The following is a 17598-nucleotide window of genomic DNA, read 5'->3' as shown; positions in this document are numbered from 1 at the left end:
CTGCGCTCACTTGTCTCTTACATTACCTTCATCATAACACCAAACAAGGAACATTATGACATCACATCTCTACATGTCTGATCCGAACAAAGCTGGCTACAACACAGGGGTGGGATTCATGAATGAGGCCTTGCCTTGCAAATCTTGTCCTTTGGTAAGGGGGGTGATGGGGAAACTCACCATCTTTTCAAAAAAGGAAAGCATCAACTATGGGGGCAAACACAACAGCTGCTCTAAAAACAAGTCCACGTATGTACAAGGAATGTTTAAAAAAACAATTGCAGCTGTCAAGACATATTGGGGCATATTCAATTGTTGGCGTTACTGCCTAAAGTAACACGGCCCGCACACTATTACCGTCATTACGGTAACAGTGCGCATAAATACAGTTATTACGGTACCTTTCTCGCTGGATTTCAGCTGGCGGCTCAGGGAGCTGTGAGCTGAAATCCGGCTTAGTATCAACCGTAATAACGGTAATACTTTTTCCACGTCGGAAGACGCCAACAATTAAATATATGCCCCATAGACAGAATTCACCCGAAAAATATTAACATTTATTAAAATGTTGCAGCGATTCTATGAGTGCTGTTGCACTGACAGATTAAAACCCTCCAGTATATGTAAAGTATCAGATCTCACACACAGAAACATATTATATATGTGTGTGTGTATGTGTGTGTGTGTGTGTGTGTGTGTATGTGTGTGTGTATGTGTGTGTGTATGTGTGTGTATGTGTGTGTATGTGTGTGTATGTGTGTGAGGTACCTTTTTAGCACAGAAGGCATCCACTGGCCTTTCACGAGAATATGGAGACAGTGAATGAGGGACGCTGCTTATATTGTGACATTATCAAACATCGGTGCCTTTAGCCGCTTGCCTTTTAGAAACAAGGATTGATAACAGTGTGGTCATCCAATTTATCAGGCTTTCCGCTCAACAAAAAGGAAATAGTTTGAATATTTATCTAGTCTCTACCTATAGCTAAACCAAGGGCCTGCACACAGCTGTCTGTAGATTTCCAGTATGCTATAAAAAAGGCTTTAATTAAGGTATTAAATGCACAAACAAGTAAAAAAATCATGTGACGGCATTGTATTTACCCTCCATGGAGGTGTTAGCAGGGTTATTTGCGATAGCGGTATTGGGATATTTGCGTTAGCAAGGCATTGCACTCCGTTAGATCGGCTGTGTTAACCCCGGGGGCTATTTTGGTCCATCGGGGGCTTTTAATTAACTGCATACATTCTCCATATAATTCAACCATATGGCAGGTGAATAATAGAGATTTCCTGACATTTAAAAAGAAAAACATTTCTTTGGCATTCACACTGCTTATGGCTGAGAGTTTAAAGTGTATTTTTGTGTTCCATACCAGGATGCTGTCATGAATGGGGACGGTTCATGTTAAACACACTGCAAGAATGTATTGGAGACTGGAAGAAGATCATTTTGTAGTCTGTTTCACTGTGTGCATTCCAGAAGCCTGCAGAGAGGAACGCTTTACAGTTGTATGTTTTTAGGAATTCATGGTTTTGATGTGTATGGAGCTTAACACGTCTCTTTACACACCAATAGGTCAAAGAATCGACTGTGCGCAGGTGACAAGGTGTTTGTCTGCAGTTAAGTCTGATTTCCCATTTACTCTCCCAGACTGTGTTTTCAAGCTGTGTACAACAGCTGGCTGTTTCATACTTAAATAATGTGAATAAAACACATATATTTTGAAAGCTGGCTTGTGTTTCTCTTTAGGGTCCGTGTTTATTTCATTAAGATCCTTCAATCACCGGCAAGAGGTGCTGATTTCACAGAACGGGGTCGTAATTTGCTGAGGGTAAATGGCGATGTGTCTAGAACAAATATATGTTATGTGTTTGCCGGCGTGTGTTCGATGGAAATTCCTGGAAATCAAGCCAAGCAACGCTGCAGCCGCCTCAGACACTGCCCTTGCCATAGATTGCTTGCGCCTGAAATTGCTCTGCTGACTAGATTACAAAGTAACCCATGCTTGACATTTTGCTTTGGTTTCTACTTTATATTTTCAGTATCACTAAACAGGAAAAAAAAATACTTAAAACAAAATATTTTAAAAAAACCTTAAGAAAATAATTGAAGGAATAATAATTTTACCTCAGAAACTGGTGAATTCCCTGACAGAAGTTAAAATATGAATCCATATATAACAGGACGTGGAGGATTCCATTCCATTACAAAAAAAAAAAGAGCAACAACAATTAAAAACCAAACAAATGTTGCGTAATTAATAATGGGCTTACATTAGCAAAGTAGTAATGCTGTGCTCATTCCAGATGATTACATTAGTGTTGGGATGACATAGCTGCAATTTTGGAAAGATTTCTCAAACAGTTTAAATTTGCTTGAGTAGGTCTCTCTTACAAAAAGAACCCCCCAAAAAAATGAAAAAAAGAAAAGAGAAGAAAGGTCATATATAACGAATATGAGAAAGAGAAAGTATCCAAAAAGATCATATAGCACATACTATATATTCCAGCGTTACAGAAAGCATTGCCAATGACATTGTAGCAACGGATTTTGCTACAGTTTAACGTTTTACCTGTTTTCTTTGTGACATATGTAGAAACCAGGATGTAATTAATGATAACTAGTGGACATGTGTGTATCCAGGAAACCAGGAGGTAATGATGACTAGTGGACATGTGTGTATCCGGGAAACCAGGAGGTAATGATAACTAGTGGACATGTGTGTATCCAGGAAACCAGGAGGTAATGATAACTAGTGGACATGTGTGTATCCAGGAAACCAGGAGGTAATGATAACTAGTGGACATGTGTGTATCCAGGAAACTAGGAGGTAATGATGACTAGTGGTCATGTGTGTATCCGGGAAACCAGGAGGTAATGATAACTAGTGGACATGTGTGTATCCAGGAAACCAGGAGGTAATAACTAGTGGACATGTGTGTATCCAGGAAACCAGGAGGTAATGATAACTAGTGGACATGTGTGTATCCAGGAAACCAGGAGGTAATGATAACTAGTGGACATGTGTGTATCCAGGAAACCAGGAGGTAATGATAACTAGTGGACATGTGTGTATTCAGGAAACCAGGAGGTAATGATAACTAGTGGACATGTGTGTATCCAGGAAACCAGGAGGTAATGATAACTAGTGGACATGTGTGTATCCGGGAAACCAAGAGGTAATGATAACTAGTGAACATGTGTGTATCCGGGAAACCAGGAGGTAATGATAACTAGTGGACATGTGTGTATCCAGGAAACCAGGAGGTAATGATAACTAGTGGACATGTGTGTATTCAGGAAACCAGGAGGTAATGATAACTAGTGGACATGTGTGTATCCAGGAAACCAGGAGGTAATGATAACTAGTGGACATGTGTGTATCCGGGAAACGAGGAGGTAATGATAACTAGTGGACATGTGTGTATCCAGGAAACCAGGAGGTAATAACTAGTGGACATGTGTGTATCCAGGAAACCAGGAGGTAATAACTAGTGGACATGTGTGTATCCAGGAAACCAGGAGGTAATGATAACTAGTGGACATGTGTGTATTCAGGAAACCAGGAGGTAATGATAACTAGTGGACATGTGTGTATTCAGGAAACCAGGAGGTAATGATAACTAGTGGACATGTGTGTATCCAGGAAACCAGGAGGTAATGATAACTAGTGGACATGTGTGTATCCGGGAAACGAGGAGGTAATGATAACTAGTGGACATGTGTGTATCCAGGAAACCAGGAGGTAATAACTAGTGGACATGTGTGTATCCAGGAAACCAGGAGGTAATAACTAGTGGACATGTGTGTATCCAGGAAACCAGCAGGTAATGATAACTAGTGGACATGTGTGCATCCAGGAAGTAATGATATCTACTGGACATATGTGTATGCAGGAAATTATATCTAATAGACATATGTGTAACCAGGAAGAGACATACCTTGAACAGTAAATTATCATCTTTCTGCTCGGCATACATAGAGGTGAGGCGGTACTGGTTCTCAGTGGTGATGTCAATACGGTACCCAGTCAGCATGTAGCACACTGTACGAAACTCGTGGATTTTGGTCTGGAACACCTCACGAAGTCGCTGGTTTTTCAGTTCTGCGCTCTCTACCTGTTTCTTCAGCTCTGTGCAGAGGTGACAAAACAAAGTCTAATGAATAATATTGCCTTTCAAAGCAACCCATATATAGGGAAACTGTCACAATAAGGGTTTATTAAAACTAAGTTAAAACAAAGTATAGATGGACTTTCATTTAAAAGGTAAAATACACCACAAGTAACGAAAATAAAGACTTATTTACTTATTTTAAAGCATAATGTGAGACCTATATTTATACATGTTAAAATGAAAGACTGAGCTTTGGCTACATGCAAACCTATATGATAAGGTCTATCAAAGAGGCAGCCATAGACCATAGACAAGAGAGAGCCCATGTGTTTCGGGGGAACATCTTTTACACCATAAATGCACCCCTTCTCTTCCCATGACAACATTTACACTTGTACACTGTCCTGTCCTGTCTTTGGTTGCTTACTGCAGGTACAAGTATGGTTCAGACACATTGATAGGACTTATACTTCCTCTCTTCTCCTTAAACCTCAGCGCCGTACAATGATTGCAGTAAGGGTGTGCGTTCCATCTATATTCAAACTACTCTAGTGACCAGAGTTCTGGGGAAAGGGGGGAGCTGAGAGAAGCTAATTTGGAGCCGCCTGAGACAAGGTGCTCATCTCGCCTCTTAGAAAGAGCCCCTGCAGCTACTACCGGAATATGTTTTTATGTAACATGAAGATGTATAAAAATTAAATTGGGAGCAGTGAAAAGGGATTGGGGTTTCCGAAATGAAAATGAAGCGGATATCAGCCTAAAACCACTGGACTGAAGCATGCCGGGGTGTACAATTCATGAGGTAACACAAGGCTGCTGTGAAAGAATTGCCTCAATCTTTAAAATAAAATAAAGAAGATCAATAAATTTTCGATTCTGACAATTTGCCAATCTCTTTCCCAGCATGAGTTCTCGATAACAACAAGTAAGCTGAACAGCGGCGACAGATAATGATGTCTGGTGACGATGAAACCTCAATGTTCCAAGACATAAAACCTGGGAGTTCTTTCTAGAAACCGCTAATCCCTTCACGTACGTCTGCTTTTGTTGCACATCATACTAAAGTGGTTACAGAATAATTACAATTAGCCCTTACCAAGTGTCTTTGTAGCAATTAAACATCTAGTTATTTAGTAATTCATTAAAGACAAGAAAGGACTGCCCTAGGCTATGTAACCACTGGTATAAAAACTATGCGTTTAACACGCGTTTTTAATGCATTTTTACATGCATGTAAATGGATGGAAAAATAAAAATCAATGTACCAAATGAAACTGTACAGGATTTCCAATTTTACTTACATCTATCTTTAACTTCGTATCTAAATGCAATTCAAAGGCCCACATAAATAAGATGCAGTTTACAAGCCATTTTACATGCACTAAAAAACACATTTCAAATGCCTGCATGGACAAAGCCCAAGACCACATTTGGGGTCTGACATGTGATCTTAGGACCAGTCAACATAGTGAGGCGTATTCAATTAGCCGCAAGGTCTCATAGGAAATTCGCAAGATGGGTCCCTGTGGGATGTTTATGGGAAGAATCTCCACTCGTTTTTGTTCTGAGAAAAATTGAGCAGTGTTTTCTGTACCAAAAACGCTGCTAATTTACGTAGAAATACATCACACAAGGTTCCTACAGGATGTCAAGACTAACTGAAACTGCCCCAAGGACTGCAAACGTTATAAGTAATTTCCATCAGATCACCATGCAGCACGGTGGCTGAGTGGTTAGCACTTCTGCCTCACAGCACTGGGGTCATGAGTTCGATTCCCGACCATGGCCTTATCTGTGAGGAGTTTGTATGATCTCCCTGTGTTTGCGTGGGTTTCCTCCGGGTGCTCCGGTTTCCTCCCACACTCCAAAAACATACTAGGTTAATTGGCTGCTATCAAATTGACCTTCGTCTCTCTGTCTGTCTGTGTGTTGGGGAATTTAGACTGTAAGCTCCAATGGGGCAGGGACTGATGTGAGTGAGTTCTCTGTACAGCGCTGCGGAATTAGTAGCGCTACATAAATAGCTGCTGATGATGATGATCCTACCACTGCATCTCCGCTAGGGCAGGCTGACCATAGGGAGAAACAGCTTGAAGTGTCTAAGGTAAAAACCAAAGTAACTGGAAAGTTCAACAGTGTTTGGTAAAAGGGGGAAAAAAACATTTGAATGTCATGAAAGTTAATTTTGCAATAAATGTGATCAAGTATTTCGTCATGTATGGATTTGTAATTCTACAATAATTAGTGTGTCCCGCTGCCCAAGCACAATCAAGGACAATACAAGAAAGAAAACACGCTCACAAATATAAATGAAATGTAGAACTGTGCGCGTAGAAGAGGCTGTAGATGTTACAAAGAAATATATAATAAAGTCTGTGGCATTTTGGATTTAGTTGGTAAGCTTTGTTTTGTTTCATTATCTTCTTGTTTTTAGTTGCTAAAGTCCCAATCAATTCAGAAAGCAATCTGATATATTCAAGTATAATTAAGAATGCTTCAGGGATATGGAAATGAACTGTTATTAGACAGACCGTGGGGTGCATATTTCGCTTAACCTCCAGCAGGAATCTTGGAAATCAATATTGCCTTACAATGGGCAGAAAATCACTGACATTTGAGAGATATTTATTAGCCTTTGAGTAAAGGGAAAGTGGTCTCATTTAGGCTCTTTATATATACAGGTGTATGAGTCTGGATTGCCGCTTCCCTGCAGCGAACTAGACTGCAGCAGTGTACAAGATGCTGAAGATTAACGAGACAATAGGCACCTGATTGCAGAGTGTAAAGTAGAACATTCCCGGCCTTTGTGATGATAGCTGATGAGCTTGACAATTTCCTTTAGGGGGACGGTTTATCATCTAGAGAAAAGACCAAGATCCCTCAAACACTGATATAGGGCTTCCCACTATTTAAGAAAGCCCCCTCGCTGGTGAAGGCTTTTTACCAAGGGCTACTGTCCTACTATCACGGGATGTCGAAAGCTGAAAAAATGCTTCATTTATTTTAATAAAGAATTTTTTCCCCAGAAATTATATATATATATATATATATATATATATATATATATATACACACACATATATATATATATATATACACACAGCAGCCATAACCTATTCCTGTTACCTAACTACAACTCTGCCAGCAGCCATAACCTATTCCTGTTACCTAACTACAACTCTGCCAGCAGCCATAACCTATTCCTGTTACCTAACTACTACTCTGCCAGCAGCCATAACCTATTCCTGTTACCTAACTACAACTCTGCCAGCAGCCATAACCTATTCCTGTTACCTAACTACAACTCTGCCAGCAGCCATAACCTATTCCTGTTACCTAACTACTACTCTGCCAGCAGCCATAACCTATTCCTGTTACCCAACTACTACTCTGCCAGCAGCCATAACCTATTCCTGTTAATTAACTACAACTCTGCCAACAGCCATAACCTATTCCTGTTACCTAACTACTACTCTGCCAGCAGCCATAACCTATTCCTGTTACCCAACTACTACTCTGCCAGTAGCCATAACCTATTCCTGTTACCTAACTACAACTCTGCCAGCAGCCATAACCTATTCCTGTTAATTAACTACAACTCTGCCAGCAGCCATAACCTATTCCTGTTACCTACCTACAACTCTGCCAGCAGCCATAACCTATTCCTGTTACCTAACTACTACTCTGCCAGCAGCCATAACCTATTCCTGTTACCTAACTACTACTCTACCAGCAGCCATAACCTATTCCTGTTACCCAACTACTACTCTGCCAGCAGCCATAACCTATTCCTGTTACCTAACTACTACTCTGCCAGCAGCCATAACCTATTCCTGTTACCTAACTACAACTCTGCCAGCAGCCATAACCTATTCCTGTTACCCAACTACAACTCTGCCAGCAGCCATAACCTATTCCTGTTACCCAACTACTACTCTGCCAGCAGCCATAACCTATTCCTGTTACCCAACTACAACTCTGCCAGCAGCCATAACCTATTCCTGTTACCTAACTACTACTCTGCCAGCAGCCATAAACTATTCCTGTTACCTAACTACTACTCTGCCAGCAGCCATAACCTATTCCTGTTACCTAACTACAACTCTGCCAGCAGCCATAACCTATTCCTGTTACCTAACTACAACTCTGCCAGCAGCCATAACCTATTCCTGTTACCTAACTACAACTCTGCCAGCAGCCATAACATATTACTGTTACCTGACCCAACTAGCTCAGACTTATTCCAATACTCATATCAATTAAGTGCTGCCTACACTAATCTCCTATCTTGACACAATTCTGTACTGCTCGTTCTGAGCATGAACCTCCACCCTGTGTGTCCCGTGTGACTTTTAGCTTTTCCTGCAATCTTGGGGGTCTTTGTACTTCTGAGAAGTAATTAGTCAATGGGTTCTGAACAAGTCCACAGCTGGCAGAAACTGGGGACTTAGCTCTCAGTGAAAACTGGTAGGAGCCAATTGGCACATCAGACTAGTAAAATGATTCAAGTGCTAGCTCTTCAGCCAAACGCCAAAGTGATCACCAAACAGAACCAGCCACAACACACCCATCGTCCTTCATTCTGTGAGGCTGCACAATGTCTAACACTGTGCAACTTTCTATTTCTGTACAAACTAATCAATATATTTATAAGCTTTACCAACTTCCCAGAGACTTTCTACTGACCACGCTAAAGCTGTGTAATCTTAAAACAAACAATGAGAATTAAAAACAAGGGAGTGCAGTAACGACACAGTGGCCACATTGGAGTAAGTCATATTTCACAGCTGTCACCAAATGGACTCGATCTAATAGATCTCAGGCGGCTGACGGTATGAAATTACTTATTTTTAAGCAGTAAATACAACACAACCTCAGAGAAACAAATATTCTGTCTCTCAGTGACTATAAACACGACAGTGGGTGTTACCCATGTACAGATTGGATGATGCGTTTACTAGTGGCTACTGAACAAGAATCGCCTCCAGTATGATAAGATAATCACATATCTTAATAAATGTAATGAATCGTTAAATAACCCTGTGACAAGTCATCATATTAAGGCTTCAACATGTATTGTGTAGTTCTTCAGACTCTCATTGTGCTCCCTATTCAGACATAATCAACATTTATATAGCGCCAGCAAATTCCGTAGCGCTTTGCAATTGAGATTATTGAATATATATATATATATATATATATATATATATATATATATATATATATATATATATATATATATATATATATATTAGTGATTTCACTTTTGACAGCTTGGCTGAACCGTTTCACTGTCTATTAGCAGCTATCAAGAGAAGCAACTTCAGAGGTGGTTCCAGCAGACATTTCTGGTAAAGCATCACAATTCCCCACAACCCTACGTCTGGCTAAACAGTAGTTCCCTCACTACTAGCCGGCCACTAACTGGCATCAGTGGTCCTACCCACAAATACAGTGTTTTTATCATCCACCCCAGCACTACAAAACAACCACAGCAAACAACAAATTAATTACACCCATGTGGAACACCTGTGTGTGTATGTGCTGAAAGATGAGCCCAGGGGAAATGTAACCCTATATAGTGAGCTATCCTGTGGTCCTGTAATTCTAGTGTTATTGGAAATGTACAGAATACAATCATAGGTTCGACAGATGGGGTAAAGTGTATTGCAGTGAATGTACACCATGGTTAACATTTCAGAGTAGCATGTCATGCTGTGACACAACTATTATTAGTTAACTCTGGATTGTTCATGCTTTTCAAAATGTAATTAATAAAAAAAAAAAGGCCTTTTTACTGGTCTAAATGATGACACGTTTAAATTTATACTACCATGGGTAACTGAAATGTAACATAAAAGTGAGGAGCCCAAGATTGTGAAACCTTGTGATTTACACTCATCTATTAACTTTAATTTAAAGAGGCACCACACTAACCCTTTCATATATGGGCTTTCAGCACTTTATGATTGGGCTATTTTTAAGTGTCAGTGAATAATAGTTTTTCATTCCTTAGTATACACAAGTACATGTGATGCGATGCATGGAGATATATATGGTAGGTATGCGACTATGGTCGGTGTAATGTTGTTAAATGCTGGCCATGGAGATATATATGGTAGGTATGGGACTATGGTTGGTGTAAGGTTGTTTATATGCTGGCCATGGATATATGTATAATAGGTATGGAACTATGGTCAGTGTAATGTTGTTAAATGCTGGCCATGGAGATATCTAGGATAGGTATGGGACTATGGTCAGCATGAGGCTGCTATATGCTGACCATGGATATATGTATGATAGGTATGGGACTATGGTCGGCATGAGGCTGCTATATGCTGACCATGGATATATGTATGATAGGTATGGGACTATGGTCGGCATGAGGCTGTTATATGCTGACCATGGATATATGTACGATAGGTATGGGACTATGGTCGGCATGAGGCTGTTATATGCTGACCATGGATATATGTACGATAGGTATGGGACTATGGTCGGCATGAGGCTGTTATATGCTGACCATGGATATATGTACGATAGGTATGGGACTATGGTCGGCATGAGGCTGCTATATGCTGACCATGGATATATGTACGATAGGTATGGGACTATGGTCGGCATGAGGCTGTTATATGCTGACCATGGATATATGTATGATAGGTATGGGACTATGGTCAGCATGAGGCTGCTATATGCTGGCCATGGATATATGTATGATAGGTATGGGACTATGGTCACCATGAGGCTGCTATATGCTGGCCATGGATATATGTATGATAGGTATGGGACTATGGTCGGCATGAGGCTGTTATATGCTGGCCATGGATATATGTATGATAGGTATGGGACTATGGTCGGCATGAGGCTGTTATATGCTGGCCATGGATATATGTATGATAGGTATGGGACTATGGTCGGCATGAGGCTGTTATATGCTGACCATGGATATATGTATGATAGGTATGGGACTATGGTCGGCATGAGGCTGTTATATGCTGACCATGGATATATGTATGATAGGTATGGGACTATGGTCGGCATGAGGCTGCTATATGCTGACCATGGATATATGTACGATAGGTATGGGACTATGGTCGGCATGAGGCTGCTATATGCTGACCATGGATATATGTACGATAGGTATGGGACTATGGTCGGCATGAGGCTGTTATATGCTGACCATGGATATATGTACGATAGGTATGGGACTATGGTCGGCATGAGGCTGCTATATGCTGGCCATGGATATATGTATGATAGGTATGGGACTATGGTCACCATGAGGCTGCTATATGCTGGCCATGGATATATGTATGATAGGTATGGGACTATGGTCGGCATGAGGCTGTTATATGCTGGCCATGGATATATGTATGATAGGTATGGGACTATGGTCGGCATGAGGCTGTTATATGCTGGCCATGGATATATGTATGATAGGTATGGGACTATGGTCGGCATGAGGCTGTTATATGCTGACCATGGATATATGTATGATAGGTATGGGACTATGGTCAGCATGAGGCTGTTATATGCTGACCATGGATATATGTATGATAGGTATGGGACTATGGTCGGCATGAGGCTGCTATATGCTGACCATGGATATATGTATGATAGGTATGGGACTATGGTCGGCATGAGGCTGTTATATGCTGACCATGGATATATGTACGATAGGTATGGGACTATGGTCAGCATGAGGCTGCTATATGCTGACCATGGATATATGTATGATAGGTATGGGACTATGGTCGGCATGAGGCTGTTATATGCTGATCATGGATATATGTATGATAGGTATGGGACTATGGTCAGCATGAGGCTGTTATATGCTGACCATGGATATATGTATGATAGGTATGGGACTATGGTCAGCATGAGGCTGTTATATGCTGACCATGGATATATGTATGATAGGTATGGGACTATGGTCACCATGAGGCTGTTATATGCTGACCATGGATATATGTACGATAGGTATGGGACTATGGTCACCATGAGGCTGCTATATGCTGACCATGGATATATGTATGATAGGTATGGGACTATGGTCGGCATGAGGCTGTTATATGCTGACCATGGATATATGTATGATAGGTATGGGACTATGGTCGGCATGAGGCTGCTATATGCTGACCATGGATATATGTATGATAGGTATGGGACTATGGTCACCATGAGGCTGTTATATGCTGACCATGGATATATGTATGATAGGTATGGGACTATGGTCGGCATGAGGCTGCTATATGCTGGCCATGCAAATATGCACTGAACAGCTACAATGTTAAATCCATCTGTCTATTATTGTGTAGGCCCCCTCGTGCTGCCAAAACAGCTCTGACCCATCTAGGCACAGACTCCACAAGATCTCTGAAGGTGTCCTGTGGTATTTGGCACCAAGACATTAGCAGCAGATCCTGTGAATTGCAAGGTGTCACCTGCATGGCTCAGACTTGATTTCTCAGCACATCCCACAGTTGCTTGATCAGATTGAGATCTGGGGAATTTGAAAACACCTTTAACTCTTTGTCAGGTTTCCCAAACCAAGTTTTGCAGTGTGGCAGGGTGCATTACCCTGCTGAAAGAGGCCACTGCCATCAGGGAATACCGTTGCCATAAAGGGGTGCCCTTGGTCTGATACAATGTTTAGGTAAGTGGTACGTGTCAAAGTAACATCCATATGAATGCCAGGACGCAAGATTTTTCAGCAGAACATTGCCCAGAGCATCACACTCCGCTGGTTCGCCTTCTTCCCATAGTGCATCCTGCTGCCATCTCATCTCCAGCTAACCAATGCACATGCACCTGGCCGTTCCCATGAAAGAAAACGCGATTCATCAGCCCAGCCAACTACTTCCATCGCTGCATGGTCCAGTTCTGGCCCTCATGTGCCCATTGTAGGCGTGGAATGGGGTCAGCATGGGCACTCTGACTGGTCTACGGCTACTCAACAAGCTGCGATGTACTGAGTGATCTGATACCTTTCTACCACCACTAGGGTGTCTTTATGCAATTATTAGATCCTAAAATCATGCAAGATAATGCTGGGATGATTATATCAGTTGTGACTGCCTGCAATCTTATGGGTACAATATTGTAAAAATACTTGCTTGTCACTGCACATTGTTGAGAAACTGCAGCCCTGTGACTGTGCAGAGGTGAGGGATGAAGAGGGAATGTGGAAAGAAGGAATAATATCTTTGGTCTAAATTGGAGAGCATTCATGACAGGTCCTGGGGGACAGACCTGTACCATAAAGCAGAGCAATAGCTTATCCAAGTAACGCAGATCACGAGCTAGACGATCTAGGACGTCGGACACTGCCTCCCAGTGGTGGCGGTGGGCGGTGATCCAGGACTGCAGCTCCTGTTGAGCTGGTAAGGATCGATAACATGGAAACCTGGACAAGACTTCAAGATTCTGCAGACATTGTCTCTCTGTCTACCTGCCAAATGTGGGGCGACATTGGAATTGGCCAATACCTTGAAGGCAGTGGAGTGGTACTTGGTCATTTATGAATATTTTAGTCCTTTCAGTGTTTTTTTTCACAATAATATTTTGCTTTTATCAAGACACTGCCTAGGTAATTTGGTACCCGAACAGGGTTACTGGATGAGATTGACTGGCATATAAGGCTGTCCTCTGGCACGTCTTGCCAGTTGGCACAGCAAAAGAGATAAGTATTAACCTGGCATCCTGATACAGGTGCATCTGGTATTTATTTTTTTCTCATTGTAGCATTCAAGCTATTTATTTCATCTCTCTACTGTGCGTTGAACTTAGTACGATACTAGGTTTACCAATTTATGCCATACTGCTATGTACTTTGTCACCTCCACCAAAGGAACTCCTAAAATGTAGCCTTGCGTATTGTAGAAGTTAAACGCTGATGATGTACACTGCTATTATAGCCACGTTACACCAAGCATACTAGGCTTAGCCCCAAAGGAGATCCAAACGAGACTCTTTCTAACTTCCACACTTCAGTTAGGGCTACCACCAATCAGGTAACCACTAGTGACATCGCATTACATCACCAGGTTACCCACCTGCTTACATTCTCACCACTTTTGCATCCAGCACACAAACACTCTAAATACAAAGAGGCTTCAGAGACCTAAAGACACTGGCCTATCATTTATCTACAGTGGCTGGCTTGCATGTGGTTAAAATTACAGTTGATTACGAAACCATGTCATGTAATACTCACTAATATATATGTACAATTTCCAATACCATTGCAGAACTGAATAGTCAATTAAATGCTATATGTAAAGTCTGCTTAACTTGTCAGCAGCAAGTGTACAGAACATTACCTCTGGGTACTCTAAATGCAGAGGTGGATTGTAATGGTTCCCCAGTCAATGCGATGGATAGTGGGCTGTCATTGACCATGTCATGCCTCTAGTCATTCTGCACAAAGAACTGTGCTTACTTAGCATAGTACAAATGAAATATTCAGCCCCCTAACAAAAGCCTTTATGGTCAATCATGAATGACAAGTGGCAAAATGCTTAGGCTTATCTTGCAAGAATGTATGAAAAAAATCATATTTCAAACTTTGAACTAACAATGTTTAATTCAGCAATATAAGTTTAGTAAAATATCAATTTTTAAAAGTAATGTTTAAGTACTGTACAATTAGAAATTGTAGGTTTCCTCGTTACACGTCAGGATCTGAAGGGCTTCCTGCAGTGTTTTTCGATAGACCTACAGACAGGAGTATGATAGAAAGCTTCTTCAAAACTTGAATTAGAGCTTTAATGTTAATGTTCCTTCTGATACATTTCTGAAACCTTTTCCTTGTATATTTGTGTACTAGCAGCTCATGTGTATAATGTTGGGTCACATACACAACAATCCCGCAAGTCGGACAGACAGCTGTGCTATAGGACCCTGGTCCAATGTGGCCACACACAGATAAGCAAATTGGATAAGGTCAAACAGCCTTTCCGGAGTTAATGGGCCTGATAGTCTGGTCAGAAAATAGGGGTAAATTTCCTAACGTATTTACCAACATGCTCAACAGACAATAGATTGCTTACAATTGGATTATTTTCATTCATCTAGCTTATTTTGAAGCAAAACGGGCTGTGATATCAGGTCAATTGCCCTATATTGCTGTGTGTATAGCCAATTTAGGGCAGCCTGCATTTTCGGCATGTAAACCAACAGCCATAAAAATAGTGTCTCTAAAACAGCAAATTAATTGAATTTAAACCAATTTTCAAAAATATTTTTGCCCAACCAATACTTATTCATGTATATCTCTGAACAAAGAAGCACAGCATCTTTCTTTTTCAACTTAACCTTCTATAGCCCATGCTAAGCAGAGGCTGACAACAAAAATAGGTTGCTTAATTTTCAATTTCCTGCAAATTCGGCAAGCAGCTGACCACCCCAAGGGCATAGCATATGGGTGAATGTACCAGTGGTAGTCACTAACGCGACTACCACTACCCCGACAATGACTTACCCGACTTGATAAGGTCGATAATCGCGATCAATACAGACTCACGAGATCTCCTCAGTAAGGAAACTACAGCGCGCCGGGGAAGGACCGCAGTGAAAGTGCTCAGCAGCACTGATCGCGCCAGGGGCGTCCCCGCCCCTGACCGATCAATACTGCTGCTGAGCACTTTCAAGGGCCCCCTGGATGCCCGAGGCCCCTGGGCTGTAGCCCAGTTAGCCCTAGGGTTAATCCGGCCCTGTCTACGGTGTAGTAGTATACAAAGTATGTTGGGAGTATTCCACATGGTTTCTAATTTCCAGAGTCATTTTATTCTTTTTGAATAAGTTTATTCCTCCAGCTTAAAGGTTTATATGACTTTTATATTCTTTATACAACAAGGGGAAATAAACATGCTAAATCAAGTTCCACTCTACTGAAATCACCTTGCAACCTTAATTAAAACCTCCCAGAACCTCCTACATGATCATCGTGTTTAGACTAAGGCATTTCTCTCTGTACTGTAAAGGTCAGAGAAGAGAATGGGGGATGTTCATTAAAGAAAAATTGCTGGCGGCAGGTCATCATACAGGCTATTTAACTTTGCATTTAAAAAAGTGCCATTTACTGTATATAATGAAATGCAATCTGTTTATTGCTGGAAAAACTGCATCCGGAAAAAATATGTAAATTGAAACATACCACATTTATGTGCACAAGCAAGTGGCTTCTTTATTACAAATAAGCTGAAAATGGATAGCAGCGACCGAGGCAAATGTATAACTGCAGTGCTATTATATATGTAAGTCTGGTTCTGTCTGTGGTCTTTATAAAGATTGCAGGTTTTCATAAAGGTCTCCTATTGTGTATGAACTGATAGAATACACATTGGTTTGTTTAAAAGTTCTGTTCTTGCTATTGCTTTATAAATGTATGCAGTGTGAGAAGTTGCTGAACCCTTGGTTAAAGAACTAGAAAAACTAGGTACAGACTAAAGGGGAAAACAAAATAAAAAATCAACAACATATAATTGATTGATATCTCAAAATGTAAAGCTCCACTTTCACCAACATTCACAAAAGAACCCCAAATGATATAATTAGCTGGCAAAATACTTAGAAATTAAATTCACAAAACTGCATTTTGAGAGTCTCCAAACAGATTGCATTTCTCCCACTTGAAAATCCATGCTAGCAACACAACCGATCTCTACAAGTAATCAATGTAGTGAATGCTCTATTAATTATTAGACTATTAATATTCAGTGTTGGACTGTGCTTGCAGGCCCAATCGTGAGGTTGCAATGGTAGGGGGTCCTTGAAAAAGTATGTGCATCACCAGCTCATGCTTGGCTACTCTACAGTAAAGTGTGGGAGACTCCTGAATTTGAGAGTTCTTTCGGAAGAGCAGACACCCTCCCGAATGTTCCGTGATAGAACCTGCAAACTTCCAGCACTGGGGAGAATTACTTATTCATATGGGGCTTGTTCTAGTTTGCTCTCATGGACTCAGTTATTCATTCCATTGTCCACCTATTCAAACTAAGTGACGTCACACAAGCGGGAAAACCCTATTTAATGGCTACATATGGACAGATCAGTGTATTGGACAAGCCCACAAATAACACACACAACATATGGAAAAACAAGACCATGGATTTGGGTTCAAATAATATACTGTCTCTTTTGAATGATTAGGAGGCATTTATACAAAGTGACACATTTCAAAAAGTAGAAGGTATAGGTATGTTCCCACAAATGCTGGGGGAATATTGTGGGAACATACCTATACCTTCCCATATGTAAATGCTCCCATGGAGCATATGGTGACCCACCGTTGACATCAGCTAAATGTAACAGCTAAAGAGCGCCATCAAGTTCCGTACAGCTTTACAATCGGGGACAAACACAGTAATAAACAAATTGGGTAAAACAGACAAAGAGGGGAGAAGGCCCTGCTCGCAAGCTTACAATCTATGGGACAATGGGTGTTGGGTACATGAGGTTAAGTCTACATATTGCA

At 41.0% G+C, this 17598-nt stretch overlaps 1 protein-coding gene across 4 annotated transcripts in view; it reads right to left on the bottom strand.

Annotated features, from left to right (window-relative positions):
* MAD1L1 (mitotic arrest deficient 1 like 1) overlaps window positions 1-17598 on the bottom strand; it is a 528381-nt gene that overhangs the window by 124305 nt on the left and 386478 nt on the right. For all 4 annotated transcript variants that reach the window (XM_075179556.1, XM_075179557.1, XM_075179558.1 and 1 more), the window contains one exon: window positions 3945-4135. In XM_075179556.1, coding sequence (XP_075035657.1) covers window positions 3945-4135 — 191 coding nt within the window. The remainder of the gene's footprint in view (window positions 1-3944; window positions 4136-17598) is intronic.

Source organism: Mixophyes fleayi, chromosome 7, assembly GCF_038048845.1.
Source record: "Mixophyes fleayi isolate aMixFle1 chromosome 7, aMixFle1.hap1, whole genome shotgun sequence".
Classification (NCBI taxonomy): Eukaryota; Metazoa; Chordata; class Amphibia; order Anura; family Limnodynastidae; genus Mixophyes; species Mixophyes fleayi.
Note: the sequence above shows the minus strand (reverse complement) of the source record. Positions and strands in the feature narration are given on the sequence as shown.